We start from the raw sequence: 21,517 nt of genomic DNA, 5'->3' as shown, positions 1-21,517 counted from the left end.
CAGTTCCACCCTCAGACTTTTGCTTTTAAATTCGTTGAATATACATTAAGTAAAACAAAGGAATGCTTTTTTTACTGTGGGTAAACGTATTGGAAACAAACCTGTGTTTAATGGATTACTTTTACTTTCAGTGGGAAAAAAAAAGTTGATAAATGTGATTATCTTTTAGGATTTGTGTGTGTGTGTGTGTGTTAGTGTGTGTGTGTGTGTGTGTGTGTGTGTGTGTGTCCTCATTTCCAAATTTAAACCTTATAGGCGACACGATACGTCTCTGTATTAATCTCCACTTAAGTAAAGATCAGAAGTAAAAGCAGAGTCTCTGAATTTTATTCAGTGTGTAAAAGTGGAAAATAAATAGCCTCTGAAGCGTTTCATCTGTGCTGCTGTTGTGTTTTTCTCGTCTCTTATATGATCCTGGATGGATTTATCTTCCCGCTCTGAGTTTCGGGGTTAATACCGAGAGCTGCCTCCGGCTGAACTGAAACTTTAAGCAAAAGGAAATTAAGCGCTAACAACAACCATTCGGAGCTGGACGCTGAGCGATGTGATTCTTTTTGCACCGCACACGCTCTGCAAACAGGAAGTGCCCTGCTTAGTAATTCCACTTTGTACCACAAGGTGGTGCAGTGAGCCACAGCAGTGTGCATCACGCCAGACAAAAGAAGAAGATTCTGAAGACGAATGAGAAGTTTTACTTGTGTTGAAGCTCACTGTAGCAACAAACAGCAAATTGCAGTAACGTTGACTCTCTACTGCCACCACTGCACAATAGTGGCATTACATTTACACCACCTTTAAGGCGTATAACTGCAATAGGCAGATAAACTTCTCCAGTAAATACTACAATAATTTGCTGTTAACTTCCCTATATTGTTTTAACTGAATCAAAGTGATGCACATACTGAACAGCTTTGAGTCTGCGTGTGTGTGAACCTTTAATAACACCTTTTAAACTAATCATCTGTGTTTATTCTGCACCCGCAGACCTCATTAACTCCGTGAATGTCAAAGAAAATGACTCCGATCAGTAATTGAGCTGCAGAGTTTGAGTTTGATTAATTCCGGCAGCCGGTGTGGAGATCACATTCGCAGTGAGCCACTTTATCAATGACGAGGTTCGGTTCCAAACAACATGGATCCCCCTGAGAGTTAACACACTCCGACGTCCGACACAAACACACACGCACCTCGAATACCAATGCGTCCAGGTTAATGAAACATTGATGTGACTGGCAGTGTGGTGTCAGGAAAATTCTTAAGAAAACCTCAGGAGACAAAACCCCGTGAGATCAAACTGAAATCAAGTTAAAAGTTTCAAACGGTATTTTAATAAAATCTTGCAGCAAGAGGAGGCAGGTCACATACTGCCTTCGTCTTCGGCCATGCACGACTTGTCTCAAATCTTCCTTCACATTTCAGTTTTTTACCAGGCGAAATAACAAGATGTGTTTGAAGATATGTAGTGGTGTGCCAACTCAGTGGGCAAGCAGTGATAAGATACAGTTTTGTTTTTCCCTTAAGATATTTTGTAGTTCGGTCGTTAACTTGAAGCATTTTCCACTGAAGGGCAGGACCTGTGAAGATTAAAGAACTTCATCTTTAATTAGCCAACAAATTCTTCTCACATGTAGGAACTTTCTCCTGTGGCTTGAGTTACAACTTGTTTAAAGTAGCAAATGAAACCTTATAGTTTGGCTCAGTGGAATTTTCAAAGTGAAAATGTGGACTTCTTTATCTTAGAATGTATAATTGTTCCATCCATCCATATCCATCCATCCATACTGCTGAATGTAGCTGATAATAGGTGAAAGCAGGTTAAACTCTGGATCCAGTCCATCACATTCACACCTGCAACCAATTTAAAGTCATCAATTAACCCCAGCTGTGGGAAGAACAGCCGCCCCCCCCCCCCCCCCCCCCCCCCCCCCCCCCCGCAGAACCACCACCACCACAGGGACTTGAACATCCTCGCTGCCATTTCACCACCATGCAGCCTGTTATCAACAAACACGATGGAACAACATACTAATCATGTGAAACAATTTCACACCGGATTAAACACGCAAAACTAGAATATATGTGACATTTTTATCTCAAACTGACTTCCAACTCAAACTAGAAATGAAGCATAGTTTCACCCATTGGCCACATTTTGAACGTTACAACAGAAAAACGTATTGATGGGAGCCAAAGTTTAAGTCATCGGCTTCAAAGAGTTAAAATATCCGGTGCTGAGCCTTTTTATTTAGCTTTAAGCGTATTTAGGCATCCGCCTGGTGACCCAGCAGGGGCCTTCGTAACACACAGAGACAGGTGAACGTTTCCTCCAGAGTCTCTGTGGTGAAGCGGGACAGGAATCGGATGTCAGCCGCTCAGCTTTTGTTAGATTGGAATGATAAATTCAGTGTCGGCAGAAACCAGAGAAAGTTTGAGGATCAAAGCTGAAAGCTGCGCCTCAGGCTTCACTGGGCCGGCCGGCCGGCTGGATGGCCGGGCGGATATCACACACAGCAAGCAGGACCGAGCAGCAGTTTGCTTCTCTCATATTCAAGGCCAACGAGAACTTCAAGTAAAATAAAGCCTGATATATATATATATATATATATATATATATATAAACAAAAAGATCAAAGGCATCAGGATAATGTCTCAAAGAAAAAAATGAAAAAAGAAAAAAACCTGTATGAGTTTGTTGTTTAACTTGGCAAATCTTAATGCTGCATTAAGTATTTTTTCTTTTTGTCCAAAACAAGAACGATGTTTCATTTAAAGCACTTCATAACTCAAAGACATTTGAATTTACTGTCATGAAATAAAAAGAGGGAACAAAGTTTTCCATTTGGAAAAGAAGAACGGCTGAAGTTTTTTCTTTTTCTTTTTCCAAACCATTGATTCACTCGCTTGTGGATCAATATGTTGACTCTGAGCTTTGCTGCTTTGCGTGAAGCATTTTGAGTTACAGCGTGTCGGCCATCATTCTCTGCATATTCAACAGTTTTTTGTGAGGAGTCTCACATGTTTTATGACGTGACATTAAAACTAAAAATCGGAACCAAAGCAGACAAACCAAACAGAAACGGTGAAAGATTTGCCGGACTTAAGTGTGCTTGTGGCGACTCACAAGGAACCAGAGCAAGTTTTTTTCATTTATCTCTTTTGCAAGTGTGTCCTGGTCGCAATGCATTAAATAAATTTACAACGTCAATAATACTAGAATGTTCTTAAATACAATTAAATAGCAAAAAGATATGAAATACAATAAAAGTACAGAAAACAAGGAGCATATGAAAGATAAATTCTAAAAACCATCAAATAGTTTAAAATCAGTTTGTTAAAACAAGAACATGGTGAATTTTATGATTCCAACCACTGTTAAAGGCTCTAAACTCCCCCAATGAGACCAGCTCTGTCAGTTTAAGGTCGTTCTGTAAAACATTCCATGAGTAAGGAGCAGAACACATGAAGGCTTTTTTTGCCCAGTGCCGTACGGACAGTCGGAACTGTGAGTCAAAATAAATCTTGAGATTGCAGACTGTAGTAATTTCGGGGTTTTCGGATCACATAACTACAAAGGTAGGGAGGCAGCAAACCAAGAATTCCCTTCTAGATTAAACCGAGCCAGTGAACGTGTCTGCGTGCAGGTAGAGCCGCCATCCAACACGTTAGCCCATTATAACCCTCAGTGCTCCATGGTAAACTGTGTCCAGTGAGTGAAGACACTGAGAAGAGGCATTCATATAGACAATGTCCCCATAGTCCAACATGGACACGAAGGTAGCCTCAACAAAGCGCTGTTTGGTCTGGAAGGAGAAGCATGATCGATTTCTAATAACAGACAAAGTCCTGCGGGTGTTTACCCTGGAAAGAGACGATACCGCAGAGATCATCAGCTCCAGACCTGCTGGGCTCCAATCTGGATAAATAGATAAAAACCCTTCGAGTGACTAGATGATGAAACTGTATCTGGACGGCTGCAGGTGGAGATATTATGTCACAGCAGCAGTTTGGTTCAGGACAAATTGTTTCATTCTGCAGGTTCACTTGAGACGTTTCTCATCAGCTATAATTACATTTTATTAAATTCTGTGAATCCAAACAAACGCTGGAGATGGAATGTCATTATTTTACTGTAATTTATTCAGTGACGTCGTCTCGGAGAGCTCGGGTGACTGAACTAACACAGAATAAGTTAACAAGACGCTCACTTTCTCTATTTGTTCATTTTATGACGCCATCTGAGAGTTGTTCTCACTTTAGTGACTTTTGAAAGTTTGGTAGACTCAAAAAAATCAGCTGGAAACAGGTTTCAAGAAGTAAGAGGAAAAGGGTTTCGAGGAAATAAATCCAAACTATATCTTCTAATAAAATCCGTCCCGGCGGCAGAAATGTCTCTCACTACAATAAAAGCAGCATTTCTGCTGACGTTCACATCCTTTTCAAACACAAACACCATCAGATATTGTAAATCTCACTACACATTGGAAATGTATTTTTTAATAAACTCTTCTCAGGAGTCCAGTAAACACGTCTGATGGTCCAAATCAATGAAGACAAACTCAATACGTCAGTGGTGTTATTGTTGTTCCTAGTTAATCGATCAGCTTCTATTTTCACACACACAAGTCATTTATCTCCACTAGATCTGAATCTAGGACGTTAAACATTAAGTAGAAAACAGATAAAACATCGTTGGCCTGAACATTGAGTGTATCACACGCTCAGTCTCACACTCAGAGTTTAATATCTTCCATTTGGAGTCGTGTTGCTGCTGGACTTTATTCTCCTGACCATAAACTGAACACTCACTAGTATTTGTTCAATTCCTTTTCATTTGCTTTCAATCTGTTTTGTTACGTCTCAATTAGAATCATAAGAAGATTTTTGAAAAACAAATTATTTGTGTGCAAATGTAGCTGAACTAAAAAAAAGCGTCTGGAAAAATACATTTTCAAAATATAGATTCCATTAAACTTCACTACTAGTTGGAATTATTTTCATTTTGGTTTTGTCTTTACCTTTGAAAACATTTTGAAAATCCCCAAAACAAAATAACAAAGCAGAAACATCTTAAACTCTTAATAGAGAAAACAGACTTGTATTGATAAAAACCTGCAATTTGTGACGAACACAAACACAAAGCTTCAGAAAAACATGCTTCTTGTCAGTGTGCAATCAAATGTCCTGAATTATTCTTCGCTTTGTTTTGCAGGCGGTCATCTGTCCTCCACAGTTTAGTATTTGACTCTCATGTGAAGCAGAAATGAAAGAAGTTTGGTCTGAATGTGGACGATTTTCTGTCACATGAGCATGAAACCTTTCATGAGACGTAATTTGCCGGTTGAATGAAAACACGGGGACAGCGGCGCTCTGACGAAGCTGCTGAGGTAAAGACGGTTGAGACGTTGTGAGAATAATATGGCAGGACGGGTTTTGATCTCTTGCGGGGACAGAAAAAGTCCCAGTGGAAGTCCAGACCTCTTTTATTCTCCGTTTCCATTTCAACAATTCCAAACAGCCACTTTCTGTTTATCCTGCTGTTTATGTGGGAGCAGAGAACAGACGGACATTTTAATACATTCAGCCTTGTGTTTCAAACGTTCTCCACGATGAAGGATGAAGAATAAAGAGTCATTTTAAATCCCGAGGGAGGTTTTGGTGGGTTTTTCCTCTCTTCGGCCTGATTTAAGCCTCGGTGCTGAGCTGAAAGTGGAGCGTACAGTATAACGATGTTTGGTGTGTGTGTGGAGTAAAGTCAGCTCACACATTCAGACCGGGCAGGAGAAGATTAGAGGAGCTTCCTCCTGAAGAAAAGCTGCAGACAGATGTCAAACCTGAAACATAGAATCATTCAAACAGAACTGGAAAACCAAAGTTAGAACTGAAGTATAATAAAAAGAATTTAAACTTCAAACACAAAGATGGATTTGCACACTTTCCAAGGATTTAAGGAATAAGACAGAAGCGTTGGTCTTTCTTTGTCCAGGAACATTTTCCAAATCTTCCCAAAGAAATCTGGCTTCTGTGTTTTTTTTTTCATTCTTTAGTCATGAAATTTGTTCAGATTTTCCATATTTTTAATCAAGAATTATGAAACATCTTATTTGTTGTTTTATTTTCCAAATAAAGTAAAAATGTCAAAATGTTAAGAGTCTTAAGAACTTCCCAGAGAGATATACTTTTTTTTTTTTTTTTTTTTTTATCATTATTCTTTCATGGAACCCTGAGGAGCACTTTTATCAAAAGGTTATTGTCACTTTAGTGATTTCTTCAAGTTAATAAAAAAATGTTTCAGACTATTAATATCATATAGAATGGGTTTGTTAAACTGACCAAATAATTACTACAAATAATGAAGTGTAATGTGCTTTTGTTATGAAAATGTATTGAGTCAGTTAACACTTACTAGTTGTGACTGTTTTTAAAGCATCACAGTGCGCCTGACCACATTTACTCTATTGCAACGTAAATAGAAATTATTCAGGCGAAGGGAAGTGGTGGAAAAACAAATCTGAATATTAAAAGTTTGAAGTAAAACTTTAATTCCACACGCCGACAGAACCGTGCAAAAGACATGTGAAGGAATAAGAAAGTTACCAAAGATGGGCTGAATTGAGGTTAAACATCTCTCCACCATATTTCTGCTCAAATCCAGCTTAATGCTGAAAATGCAGAACAAAGGATATTTCATATTTAGTGTTGAGCTCTGCCCAGAAGTTGACACGCAGTAGTTTTATACCAAAGTTTATCAGCCAGAACATTCACACTGAGCGAAAAGACGAAAAACCTTCAAACAGAAAATGGACCTAAGAGTTCAGAGTCTTATGATCTTTTTATTTCTTACAAATAATATTTCATTACATCATGATAGTCTTTAAATGTTTCTGGATGGAAACACAGAGAAAACCACTCCTACTGGTGTCCATCATTACTTATTAAAACCTCTACATTAGCACCTATTTACATCAAACATTCCATTCTGCCTTTTAGTTTGTCTTTTCTATTGGGTTTTACTTTTGTTCGTCTCCTAATACATTATATATAATCATAGAAATGAATGTTAATCTGTATTGGTTTGCACTATTTCAGTGGGTTTATGAGAAACAACATCTGGAACTGAAGAGTAAGACGGTAAGACGCTGCGATGAAACGAAGGTGGACGAGAGGGAAGTCAGAGCTTGTGTTCAGAGGTTCACAGGTTCGAATCCCAAGGCTACCAGCACGTGTCAATGATTATGATTAGGAACGGGATGAGTTAAATACAGAGAAGAGGTTCAGTAAAGTCCATTTTGTTTCTTTCTTTTGACTGAGAGCTTGTTAACATCAGATCCACAGGACATAAATGTTCAAACAATCTCAGAGGACAAAGGTTTGTGGTTGATATTTGCAGGTTAATAAGCCGTCTTGTTCTGACTGTAATCAAACAGGAATCCTGCATAACTCCTAATGAACCTCCGTATAAAGAGTTCAGCACTTATTGTTTGTGTTTCTCCTGCCAGAGGAAAATCTCTTTTTGTTTGATGCTTGAGATATTTTGATAACTGTTGTTTGAAAAAAAAAGAAAAAAGAAAAAGTGCAAACACTTAACAATACCGTTGACCGTCTCATACTTGTCCTTGTGTGCTGTTTTCATATGGTAGTGACGGATGACATATTTAACCTGAATATATCCAGAGGATGTATGGGTGCTGCTCTCTTTATATACAATGTGAGCTCACAGAGTCGGACAAATTTGAAGAATACGTTTCAAAATCACATCGCATTTGTGTGGTAAAAGCTTTCTGCCATCACCATCACTCTGAGCTTTCAGTCTCGTTAAAACCACATCTTCTTCTTCTTCTTCCGCTGAACCGTCCTCGGTCACCTTGAATGGAAACACTGAGAAGCTGCAAGCTGTTTACACTGCCTCCCAACTCCATATTCATAAGTATGGAGCTTAAAGGCAGACAAACAGAAAATGAGATCTTTTTTTTTTGGGGGGGGATGAGAATCTGTTTTTGTTGAAACAGTCCATCCGAGAAGAAGCGGCTCATCTCATATGGTAAACCAGCTTAACCGGAGTCAGGCTGCAACCAATTAAAGCATAAATTAAATTATGGGGCCTAATTCTCAAATACCAAAAGCCTGATTCAATGCGTATGAATGGGTCTTCAGATGTGTGTCTGGACGCCGGCGGCAGGCGTCCCCGTGTCTCTGCTCAGGTGCTTCACGTGGTTCGAAACCTGCACACCTGGGCTGAGGTGTGCTCGCGTCAATACCTGCAACAAAAAAAAACTCACAAAAAAAAGAGTTTATAGTGGATATTCTCCCTGGGCCTGCATGTGGTTTCTCAGAGTTCACGTTCTTCCGCCCACAACCCACAGACCAGTGTGTTCACGAGTTGGATTTCACCGATGATCTGTTTCCACTGCCACGCTGCTTCACACTGTTAGTCACATTCACCCATTCACCCGCCGGAGGACATTCAAGTTGCTCGTTCCATCCATTGGGAGCTCGTTGGGGTTCGTCGACTTGCTAAAGGACAGGGGAACTGAACCTGCAACTTTCTGATTGAGAGTCAAGCCACAGCCGCCCCATTTCAGCTCGTCAGTGTTTTTCACCCTGAGGACCGCCGGATTTAACTCATGAGTTTTTAAGACATGCAACTGTAAATCTGTTTAATCTGTATAAAGATTGTTGACACGCGTTTGTTAAGACTAATTCTGATGTTTTTGAGGCCACTGTTTGATAGGAACTGACTATTTCTCTGACTACGGCCTCGACTGGACCCTTCCTACCCACAGTTCATTCTCCTTTACAGCCTATCAAAGTGTTTAGATTGAAGTTCTTCACCTGTTCACCAACGGCAGTACACACCACTCTGCCTGACACTACTTTTAAGTTCTACTTTTGTTTTGTTTGATCAACTAAGAATAACACCATGAAACGTCCACAAATCTCAACACTGCCAGTCGGACGGCAATACGAACAAGTCCAGTGAAGACAAAAGAGTAAATAAACAAAGAAATGACAGAAATCTAAATTCTTCGGTTATGTGAAACTAAAACGTAAAAAACAACAACAAAAAAATCACTTGTATTTCTTGTGCTGCTTCTTCCCATCAGGCGGTTAATGATGTGTTTGTGTAATTATACCGATGTGACATTTCAGATCACAGAACAGCAGGTATTTGTTCTGCGCTTGTTCTTGTCTGCGTCTCGAAGGAAAAGTCTGAACATCCATTGATTGTCTCAGAACAAGAGAGCCATTAACAACGAGCAACAGCTTCGACGGAGTGTCGGAACTTGTATTATTTCTATTTGAATTCGACTCTGGAGTGTGTTCCCGAGGGAGCCGCGCCATTTGTCACCAGTTTAATTTCGGAACCTTCCTTTGTTTTTACGAGTGAATTGGATCCAGTGTGCGTTGTGATTCCTTCCACATGATTCAAAATGCTGAAGTCAAGTGTTTAATGCTGTCATATGTCTTTGCTTGAGCGCAGTGCACGATCCAGGGGAATTGCTACAGACTTAAGGTTCATATAAAGCTGTGGAGCAGCCATGGGCGAGAGAGAGAGCGAGAGAGAGAGAGAGACTCTGCAGGAAACAAGCAAAGAGCAAAATTAAAATCTGACAGTCAGAAATGACAGCTCACTGATGCTTCCAGAGGAAAAAGTATTTTTTATTTTTTTTTGATAAGCTTCTTTTCCAAAATTGCAGAATAATCTGACATTAGAAATGGTGAATGTGACCATTCTCTCGGTAGTCTTACATAGGGGCTGTACCGATACCGGGTTACTGGTATCGTACTCGTACTTGTCGTACCCGGTGAGTTCTATGTGACGTCCGGCGCCTGCTGGTACGTAAGAGAGCGCGAGAGACGTCAGCGGTTTGGAGATACTTGAATATGCTTTAGCTCCTGCTTTAGTTTTAACGTCTTGGAATTGTGTTTGTCCACTAACCAGATGTTGAGCCCATCTCAACAAAATGTTATGACAAACTGCAAAAGAAACAGACACAATCTGCTTGATCTGGAACCTTCCTGCTGGCCTGTGCGAGATTGTTTGAGCTTTAAAACAGGAAGTAAACTTCCCGTAAATTACTGTCACTTCCATTCATTCATGGCTGCGAAGATATGATTGGACAGTGAATGATTTGAAGACACTTTTAATATTATGGGTTCATTTGGGTCCTTCTTAAAGGTTAGAATATGTAAAACATTGAAATATTACCACCTTGTGGTTTTATACATACTTCTATCTCCCAAAATTTTTTCCAAACTCGTCATTATCGCTCAATCCAAGTTTAAAATTCATTCATTACGAGTTTTAATTCACACCAAATGACAAACGTATGCAAACATCCTATTATTATCTTTTCATGTTGAAAGTGGAAAGGGAAAGTACTTCAATATTTTACTCAAAAATAAATTCTGTCAATTAAATCGTATTCAATTCCAGGTAAAAGTACTTTCATTTAAAAAGAAATGTAAACATGTCGCACACATATGATGCTGCTGACGCTTCTATCACGTACTCTGACGCTTTACCTCCCGACGTGCAAATGCAAAGACGCAGTTTTTCCAAATCTCCACTTCCAGTTTTCAGATATAATGGTTTCCCATGACTTGTAGCTTTGTTTACGTGTAAACAAAAGGCCCTAACGCATTGCTATTGGACCGTTTTTGCTACGTCTAAACGGGCCTTTGAGTCGTCAAATATTCTCCCACGTATGTGTTTGGAAGGCGGGATGGGTTAGGGTTAGGGTTAGGGTTAGGGTTAGGGTTAGGGTTAGGCTATTTTTTAACTTGCTTCTTCTGAACCACTAATATTGGAGGAAGAATCACTGTTAAGTGAAGCAGTGAGTGTAAACAAAAGCAGTGAACTTCAAAGCTTTTAAAAACAGGCTCTAAAACTGCTTGGGGAAGATCTTCTGTACTTTCTGTTGAGGAAGATCCGGCGACGTAGGTGGTCTGAGAGTGACGATAAGTGAATGTGATGAAACGAGGCCAAGACTCGCCTGCCAGTGGTTTACAACTCTAATTGTTTCCAAATTGTTTGGGTCTTTATTGTTTCACATGCTGCTATTTAAAGAATAACCTGGCATGATAGAGTTCACTACCACCGCCTTAATGTGTAATTACACGTCTTCACACAATGAGAGCGATTAGGGGCCTCGAGAGACCCGAGCCGTCCTCTACGTGTTTAATCCGCCGCTTTTTTCTAAAGTGATGGACGTAAATCAGCGTGGAGTGGAGGGTTTTGGTTCAGGGTCGTGCTGGTATGTACAAACTGCTTCTAAATCTGTGTGCGAGCCTAATGGATGAGGTTTAGATCCTGAGATCTGCTCCTCTGGACGGACACAAATGTGTTCTGCTGAAACGGAGATGAAAGATGGAGCTTAACTGCTGTGTGTGTGTGTGTGTGTGTGTGTGTGTGTGTGTGTGTGTGTGTGTGTGTGTGTGTGTGTGTGTGTGTGTGTGTGTGTGTGCGTGTGTGTGTCTGAACTTTAATGATGTTTGAGACAAAGAGCAAAAATGATTCACGTCTAAAAAGGTCAACGTTTCTCTTCTGACAGTAAAAATCTCTGGGATTATTTTTGAATGATATTTTTTTTAGAAAGCTTTTTAGAACCGGTTGAGAGGAACAATTTAAACAGTTGTCCTCCTCAGAGACTCAATTTTACCCCCAAATCATTGAAAACGCAGAACCGACAAGATATAATTTTATATCACGTAATTTTGGAGTTTAAAAGATAATTGCAGATTATTTTATACATGTGACTTTTATGGATAAGCAATAATGTTAAGATAACATTCCTAACATTTCCACCATGAGTCAACTCAACTATTAAGGCTGAAGACACCGCTTGAAAACCAAAGGCTGGAGGAGTTTTCTTCTATTTCTAATTAGAGATGTAAATGCAATAAGGACAATCTAAAGTCGTGGTGAACAAGTGTCACCGACCCACCTGATTTCCACTTTCAAAGTAAAAGGCAGCTGTGACCAGCAAAGTATTGTACTGTGAACGTCTGAGATCAAATAATAGTTGCATGATTATGATTACGTGATTTTCACTTTCAATATGTAAGAACAAACTATTCTGCTTTACTTGTATTTATTCATGATGTCTTTCGTCTGGCTGGCTGTAGGAGGAGCTTCAAGTAACAATGACCTTTGAAGAATGAACTTTTGAACATAAGAGCTCAGTACTGAGATATGTAGTATTCATGTTGTACTGGGACGAAAGACATTTTGTCTTTACTTTAACGAAGCGTCTTCTTTTCCCAGTGAACCTGGTTGATGCTCGTTATCTTTAAAATGTTAACTAATGTGAATTAACTGTGTATACATACACTGCACAGAAAACTATTGCAAGCAAAAGCATCTATTTTAAACATAAGTACATTAGTACTTAGAAGTATTGTAGTAGGGTACTTTTATGTAACCTCTAAAGGGGGCTAAAGCCTATTTAGAGGATTTATTAGACGAGAAATAGTGAAACATTAGTGATTTTGCTCAGTTTCATGTTTTTTACAGTCCTTGGAGATGTTTCCTCTTCCTGCATCTGCTGATTTAAATATCTGAGGTGGACAGTTGTCCTCCTGGCAGCCTCCTCCAGCCTCGGCAGAGCTTTCCTCTCCAGCAGAGCAGCTGCTGCCATGCCGGCATGCAGTGGTCAGCAGACTTCTCTATGTGACAGCTCGGTGTTTGGCAGAGCAGCCATACGGTATCGGGGTGAACAGGAGGGAGCTCAGCACACTGCCCTGGGGGGAGCCAGTGCTGAGCGTGGTAGAGGTGCAGAAGAGTTCATGGATCCTGACATTCTGTGGCCTGTGGGTGAGCAAGTCCAGGACCCAGTGACAGAGGGAGGGGCTCAGTCTGAGTGCTGTGAGTTTCCTTACCAGGGTCTGAGTGATGAAGGGGCAAACAGAGATATGAGTTCCTGCACTCCAGGTGGGTGAGGGTCGTGTGGACCATTGACGATATGGTATTGTCAGTGGAGTGGTTCTACCTGTAGATGTACTGGTGGCAGTCCACAGTGATGTCGATGGACTCTTTTATGTGACCAGAACCAGCCTGCCCTTCATGACCATCGGGGTGGGGGCTACCGGCCAATAGTCATTCAGGCCGTCACTGTGGAGATCTTGGAGATGATGGTGGCAGCCTGGAGGCAGGTTGGAGCAGCTGCCTGTGAGACGGAGGTGTTGTAGATGTCTGTCAACACCTCAGACACAGTGAGCACAGTCCTTCAGTACCCACCAGGGAGGTTATCAGAGCCTGCAGCTTTGCAGGGCTTCATGTATACTTGGTACATTATGATATAGAAAGTTCTTTCACCAACACTACAATTGAAATGTTTAATTTACTGTACGATTCACAGCTCTCTCTGGACAAAAGCCTTTCATTAATAAAAATGGTTATTTCTGCCCATGTTCTTCAATTAACTATAAGTACATGTAATATGATCTGCTTATCATATGATCTTATGGTGCACATGTGGAAACATGCTCCTAAAGACTTATTGCTTAATGTGATTTGAAATGTACAACTTTTTATTGAATGAGCTGCACAATGGAGCCAATGCTATGAAGGACCCCCCCCCCCCCCCCCACATCCCCCACTATGTGGCTTTCTAATGTTTCTAAAAAGACTTTGAATCTGTTCACATTGTATATCTGCTCGTTTGAGTTTCACTAAAACTCTGTGTGTGAAAGTAGATCCTGAGAACACAGGAATGAAGTGACAAAACTGGAGGAACCAGAAGGTTTAACCGCTGACGCATGGTGGCGCCTGTTAAAAGCACCGCTCACTCTTCAGACATTATTCTGTGACATTCAGATTTTTTTGTTCAATGAAAAGTCACTGTGGATGCAGTCATGGTAGAATAGAAAAACCTTTTTCTCTGCTAAAAGATTTTTTTTAAATGAATAACTGCCCTGAATCGTTCTCCTCCCGCCTGAATTTCTTGCTCACTTGAGAAGTTTCTCTGCAGGTTTTAAATGTTTTCCAGCTGATTCACATTTATGACTCTGAGCAGGCAGCTCCTCCATCATACTGAACGTGAATACTTCATTACAGTCATTTCTAAGTTACTTTCAAACCTAACTTGTTCTCTCCTTATTAGGATTTCACAATAAAGTTCTGTTTCGTTGTTGCTTGGTCAGACAAATGACCCAAATGAATCGTAGGTGGAGCATCATAGATGGAGCATCGTAGGTGGAGCATCGTAGGTGGAGCATCGTAGGTGGAGCATCGTAGGTGGAGCATGCTTTGTTCTTCTGAGCTCATCTGAGCTGAGTTGAAACCTCAAACTGCACAAGCTGCATTGCAGGCGACCTGGAAGAGACTCTGCTATAAACACCTTCCTTCTCCGTGGAGGGAAACGGATTAACGAACTAACGCTGAGAAAAAGGAACAACGAGCTGAGATAAAGATCTGAGTGTCTTCGTTCCCCTCCGACGTTGTTTTTTTTATTTGCCTCTGTCACCATTCAGGCTGAATCAGATAAATAACCCGTTGAAACAAAACAGTCTCAGTGATTTCAAGATGATTCCTCACAGGAACAGCGCAGCACATGGCTGTGTCAGCTGTCATGTGTTTTCTATTACCTCTATTATCTGTCTGCTTCACTGATGCTTGTTTTCTGGTCGTGGGGAAACGTGGCAGATCCTCCGGGTCACTGCTGATCTCGGTTTCTTTACAATGTGTCACAACAACAACAACAACAACAACAACAACAACAACTGTTTACTGCCTGGTGAAAGCAGAAAATCTCCATAGGTGAATAAGTCCTATGACAGTGCTATCATGAAGTGGAGCAGCTTGTCACTGCCCTTTACTGTCACTGATGCGCCGTCGCTCATCGATTCCCGTGTCCAGTTCGTTCACACGCACACCTTTTCAGTGGAAAACAAGAGGTTTATTTAAGAGAAATGTTTGAACACTTCTGTTTGAAGACATAATGCTGTGGAGTATTAGTAATCATCTCACAGCTAGATACTGGCAGGAAATGACAAAGACTCAACTAGATTTAGAAGCTTTGTTAACCACTACAAGGATCAATTATTTCTGGGAAAATTGGCTGTTTTATGGTGTGATTCCTCTGCAGACTTGTGAATATATACATACTCTGTCGAGCTTCTTCTTCACCACTTTTTGTCACAGACACCTCTCGCTTTAAGGTTTCAATAACAATAACTGCTGTTTCTAATTAATCCTCTGGCTTTAGTCACGGAGATAAAACAGAGACGGAAGACATCAGTGGTGAAGCTGTGAAAAGCAGCAGACTGAAAGTCAAAGCTACTAATGCTTAAAATCTGTGAAAACATCCAGAACTCTTCACAAATCATGTGGCAAGTTCAGGCAATTTGTCGAACTTTGAAGTAATACATGTAAAACACTTGGTTTTTGGACATTCTAACATTTAATTTTGCTCAAAGAAGCATCGTGATAAATGACAGCAAATGTTACAAAGTGCTTCTTCTCTTCTCTTCTCTTCTCTTCTCTTCTCTTCTCTTCTCTTCTCTTCTCTTCTCTTCTCTTCTCTGTAGATTATTATGGTATATGACTGGTCAACATGGTTTCGGCCTGTTTGTGGCTTTGGCATCGATTATAGTTTTATTATTGTCTCTTCCATTATTCTAAAGCTAATGCTTTATCATTTTCCCACCGTTGTTGTCCCCGCTGAAACATCTTAATACAAATACCTACAAATACTTTCTAATAATTGTTGCATGGTTAGTCTGAGAGTACAGAACTTCCTCTGTGGGAAGTTAACTGGTGATTTAACCAGATTGAGATGTCAACAAAAACACAAACCCTGTGAGTGTAGTTCAGCCTCAGTTTGTGGGTGAGATCTGGAGTGATGTGATCTTAAGAAGGACTTTGACTCTTTTGTTGGATCTATGTACACTGGCCTCTAGAAACATATACAGGATGTCACTTCTCATAATCAGACAATGAAATGGCAGCTAATATAAGGAGTTTGACATAAAAAGACAGTGACAACAAGTGTGAAGTTTGTGAAACGTATGGGCTGATATGTAGATTATTGTAGAATCTTCTCAAGCTGTTATTTCTATACCATAACCTTCCACAACAATAGTGACTCATCATTTCACTTTGCTTTTTCATCCAGTTTTACTTCCCCCGAGTTGAGCTGAGATAAACATTGCTTTAAATTGAACTTGTTTCTTCAGTCAAAACATTACAAGGTTTTCACTTTGTTTTGTGTGAAAGAAGTCAGTAATGACTGAAAAAAAAAGCATTTTTCCTTTCAACGTGTCGCTTTAGTTTCCCTGTTGATGAGTCATGTATCCGCTGAGTCACAAGGTTGTTTCTTGTTTTACTTTCCTCTGCAGTAGAAAATCAGATCTCACAGCGGGTTGACATGCAGACAACATTTATGTACGTATGTCACACGGTGTGAATGGCAGTCCCGGTTAAAATCAGGTTCCTAAAATTATAAATGAGAAACTTTAAGAGTGAGCTTGACAGACGTAACCGGAAAAGAGGTCTCTGACGGGACCAAAGGCCCATGACTGCTGATATTTTCCATATGTGCATTTTTTGCACTTTTGTTTTGCAGGTGATCAGCTAAGAAAACCACCATGAAAGACATCATCGCGCTTTAAAAAGAAGGTTTTAGACCCTGTTTGTCCAACAGGGATCTGCTGGAAACGGTGTTCATTTGCTTGAGTTCACCATGGAGTTATTAGATGAAGCACTGAATGAGCTGAGAAACCATGGAAGTGGATGTGCTGGATTAAATCACGGGTCTTCAACCGGCAGTTCGAGAGTAAACTAGCGGCTCTTTAGTTCTTCTGTATGGGCTCTGAAGCCTTCTGAAAATTATATTTCAAACAAAATCCATCCTGGCTTATTTGCAACAATACTCTCCTGGATAAAATGGTTAAAAAGGCTAAAATTGCGATTTAAAAAAGGCTACAAACTGCTAAAATTGCTAAAAGAAAAAAAAAATGGAAAAGTGTTTGAAGGAGAAATGGCTGAAAAATGCAAAATTGTCTTAAAAAAAAAAAAAGTAGCCAAAATGTTAGAAGCTGTTAAAAACAGAGAATGGCGCAAAAACAGGTCAAACTAACCATTTGGGCTAAAATGACGAAAAAGGCTAGAAAAAAATGGTTGAAATTCAAAAAACAACCAAACTTGCTGAATCAGTTAAAGTTTGCTAAAGAGGTGCTGCAAATGGCCACAAAAGCTAAAATTCTAAATTGTAGTCATGAAACACAACTAAAACTTTTATAATTAAATGTGTTTTGTTGTTTCGAAAGAAGTTTATTTGGTGTAAAGAGACAAAAACGACTCATTTGATGGGGAAGGTTTCAGACCTCTGGTTTAAATAATCTGAATAGACTTGCGGCTTTTACCAATCAACAACTATCCACAAAATGTAAACAGGCACACAAACACTGTGTGGAAAATCCTCCGTTGATCGAACCAGACGATGCAAAGTAATGGAGTATTGATGTTGAGGTCTGTCAGAGATTTTAGTGGAGCTTAGACTTTGCTTTTCCTCAAATGCTCAACTTTGAAGTCCAACCAGCAGCAGCTTCTCCGACTCCAACGGAGTCTTTGTGCTTAGAAAACTAAAAAAAGCCAGATTAGACGTTGAGCAGTCAGAAGTCACACTGCAGCCAACGTCCCGGGCTCAAATCAAACACACTCACTCTTCTGCAGGCTGGCCGACAGGCACATTCACACTTTCGCCATCGTTTCCTCTTACCCATAAAAGAGTGTTAAAGTTACAAGCAATGAAAGGGAGGTTTGAACAACGGGGAGATTCCCCCCCAAAAAAGTTTTCATTTATGTCAATAATAGCTGTTTAATGGACTTTCCTAATTGTTCCGGTTTCCGCGTTCAGGAATATTTCCATAGCAGCTTTTATTCCATAATTACCACTGAATGGCTGCGCTGCCGTACAGATACATGACCCCTCCTCATCACTACCATCACTAACTGCCTTTGATAAACAGTCTTTTGAAAAGTGGGATTAGTTCAGCCTGACTTGCTTGACCTTGCCTCGGGGGTCAGAACACAGTGCGGCTGCTGTCCGCAGGCCGGCGCGGGGCTCGAGTCGTAACGAGCCACCGGCTCCTCCATTGTCCGCCGCTCACGCCTGTTAGCGTGCTCACAAGTCAAGTGTCAGCAAACCTCCCCCACTCCTCCAGCGTGTCCACGCACTTTCTCCAAAATAACAGCGTGTCAAAAAGGACGGAACCACCTCCGTCTGTTTATCTGTCTGCTTCTGAGCAGACTGAGGCAAACACACAGGGAATCCACACTGCTGAAGGGCTTTTGTTGGAATCGTCATAAATCAGCATCACCTACAGAGAAACAAAGTGAGCGCTGAGCTCCAAGGTGAGATTAACGTCCAGGTCGGAGACGGACAGGAAATGTAAACACATGCAGTAAATTGTCGTCATTTTGCCTCTGAGATACAGATGTGCTGTTTGTGACTCACAGTGACCATTTCAGTCATGTTGGGTATTTTAGATCACAGAAACAACTGCTGGCTTTTCAGCAAGATCAGTGAAAACCCCAGATGAATTATAATCCATGATTTGATATTTTGGCTGGCCGACCAGTCAGAGACCAAGCACCGCAGGTATGACGTCGGTTCTTAAAAGAGCCGCATCATACAAACTGGGTTTCCAAATAAACTCCCTCTCTCACGAACACGAAATGACATACAGTGAAAATACATACACAACGTATGATACATTTCCATGTGGAATTACAGTTGACAAGGAGTGGATTTACAGCTTCAACGGGAATAATTTCAGCCTACACAGATGTGCAGGGACCGTCTGCAAAATGCAAAACTGCTACAACAGCGAAGACAGATACTATAAACCACATATCAAACCAAGTGTGATCAAGTGAAGGCTGCAGTGATTTTCATAACACTGCAGTGAATACTAGTCACACTATTAGGTGTTGCAATTTGCAGACGGTCCCTGCACACTGTCACACAGTCCACTGCTCATCTAACTTATCTTTGTTGTCCTCTGTGTGCTGCTCCTCTTTTATTAAGCTGCTGGAACTTAAATTTCCCTGACGGAGTCATCCCAAGGGATAAATAAATCTGAGTCTAAAGTCTAAAGTCATCTAGAACAATGTCGTTTCTGCTGCTTTTGGCATTACTTTTGGCATTAAGCAGTAAGTAATTCTTACTATTCTAGGTTTAATAAAAGCAGTTATAATGAGTACACTTACTCTATTGACTGTATTTCTCTATTAACTTTCTCTATATTAACTTTCTCTCTTGCTCTAGTTGAAGCTGTTAGCTTCAACTGGAGCGTCGTTTCCTCCACATTACCTTCATGTTGTATTTCTGGCCCCGAATAAACGTGAGCGGAGCTTTTTAAAACCTCTCTGCTGGCTGGTGGCTGTCGGACGGGGTGTTAGATCCATCCAATTGGACCTCTCCATTTACATCTTTGTGCATTTGAATACATTCATCATCTTTCTTTCTTTTTGTTTTGTTGATGAATCTAAAGTCTGCGATACTCTCACTGAAATGTGTTTGTTTTCTTCTGGTTCAGACAAATTTACTGCAAAAAAACACAAAGTTTGTTCTCATTGGGGTTTTAAAAACACGGAGAGCTGAAGGACTGAACTGTACTGAGATATACACTCTTAACCTGCCTCTGTGTGTGTGTGTGTGTGTGTGTGTATGTGTGTGTGTGTGTGTCTCCACAGTGAGCAGTACCGCTGGCGCTCTCTTTGACAGACTTCTGCAGGAAAACTACGCAGACGAGTTGATTCCACGTCGCCTGGAAGACGACAGCCAAAGTAAAAAAAATCTGAAAATTTAATTTAAATGATCGTCTTTGGCATAATTACTTTACGTGATTATAGGAGCACTTATTTGGTTTTAGAATCACCGTAAAGGTTTTTAAAGGTCAGAGATGAGTTTGTTGACGAACTTTCTCAGAAATGTGACTGTTAAACACCAGGAAGCCGTTCAAGGTTCAGTTAAAGTGGAAATTGGAGTTTGATGCCACAAAAACAGAAAAACAAGGATTTCTGCGTCATTTGTTATCAAAGGGGGATTATTCTTAAGTGGTGTAAAAAATGCAAAGTGCTTTGTAATGAGATAAATTGAAATTGAATGAAAGCTGCCTATATTTTGGTTGAATCCCCCGAGGCGTCTCTCCAGTCATCACATGATGCCTTGAACGCACACACACACACACACACACACACACACACACACACACACACACACACACACACACACACACACACACACACACACACACACACACACACACACACACACACACACACACACACACACACACACACACACACACACGTTGACAAAGCCTCTGTCTGTTTGGCTCTTAAACAGATTTTGGTTTTAAATTGGATTAAGTGGATATTCAGCCAAAGCAGTGACAGTCTGGGATCTTCCTCCAGGTGTAAGTCTGGACATTGTAAACCATTATTGAACAAAATAAAAGACATCAAATCCTGTGTTTACAGCTCTCAGTCCAGGATTTGGGTTGTATTTATTTTACACTCAAACAATTGAACGTGTTCGGCGTTCTTGGAGTAAATTGTTATGTGTAAACTTTTCTGGAGATTTGAAGTTAATTAAGAAAGTCGCCTCACCTCTATAAATGAAAACAACCAACAAACATGTAATTTCATTGTTTCCACTCCGGCTTTTAAATGATGGACTTTGGCTCGTATTTGAGGTGAATCCATTTTTTTGGGGGCTTCTCTGGAAACACGTTGTGTAATTCATGAGTAGGATTTTATTTCTGAAAACATCTGACAGCAGCTTTAAGTTATTATACAAGCAAGTCTGAAAACATTACAATACCACAGAACAGCTCATCTTGGCCATGATTGAATTAACACAATGAAACTTCCATCCATCCATCAATTTAATAGTTCAAACAAATTCACAAATCACGTTTCAATATTTGTTGTGTTTTCATCACTATGGCAACAAGCCTATAAATAGAGATGATCATTTTCTGTTTGACTGTTTGACTTCGACTTGTTTCAGTCCCGTCCTGTGACTTTGAGTCTCCGTGTCTCTGGACGTCGCCTAACAACCAGAGTGGCTGGTCAGTGGCGTCGCCTCGACAAACACGGCCAGCGAGAGCCGGGAAGACGCCCGAGACGGATCACTCAGCGGGAAGCTCCGAAGGTAAAAGTTCCATTATTAGTCATTTACTTCTGGAAGCTCCGAGGAGCCCCGGCCTTGGATTTGAGATGCCCTGCAGTGAGTTTTAATGTTGTTTTACAGCATGAAAAGGCTTTTCTGCTGTGGCACTGGGTTGTGCAGCACTGCTGCAGTGGTACATGTGTGGAAACGAGTCATAAAAAATAAGCTATTATAATATAAAAGGCTTAAACGTTTTCAAAATACAAACATTCTGGGGGGAAAAGGCCATAGAAATGCTGCATTTTTGTCAAAAGGTCTGACATGAAAGAAGATAAATCAATCATCACATATAAAAACATGATCAACTTCAAAATATATATAAGTCTCTTCCCTAT

The 21,517-nt window shown here is 40.4% G+C and overlaps 1 protein-coding gene across 1 annotated transcript in view; it reads left to right on the top strand.

The window, feature by feature from the left end:
• The window catches only part of ltk (leukocyte receptor tyrosine kinase), a gene marked incomplete at its 3' end in the record, with an annotated part of 66,238 nt that overhangs the window by 2,580 nt on the left and 42,141 nt on the right, over nucleotides 1-21,517 (top strand). Inside the window, exons 2-3 of the mRNA XM_080480834.1 lie at nucleotides 19,700-19,792; nucleotides 21,021-21,164. Coding sequence (XP_080336960.1) covers nucleotides 19,700-19,792; nucleotides 21,021-21,164 — 237 coding nt within the window. The remainder of the gene's footprint in view (nucleotides 1-19,699; nucleotides 19,793-21,020; nucleotides 21,165-21,517) is intronic.

The sequence above is a fragment of the Lipophrys pholis genome (genome assembly GCF_963383615.2).
Source record: "Lipophrys pholis genome assembly, chromosome: 14".
NCBI classification, from domain to species: Eukaryota; Metazoa; Chordata; class Actinopteri; order Blenniiformes; family Blenniidae; genus Lipophrys; species Lipophrys pholis.
Note: the sequence above shows the minus strand (reverse complement) of the source record. Positions and strands in the feature narration are given on the sequence as shown.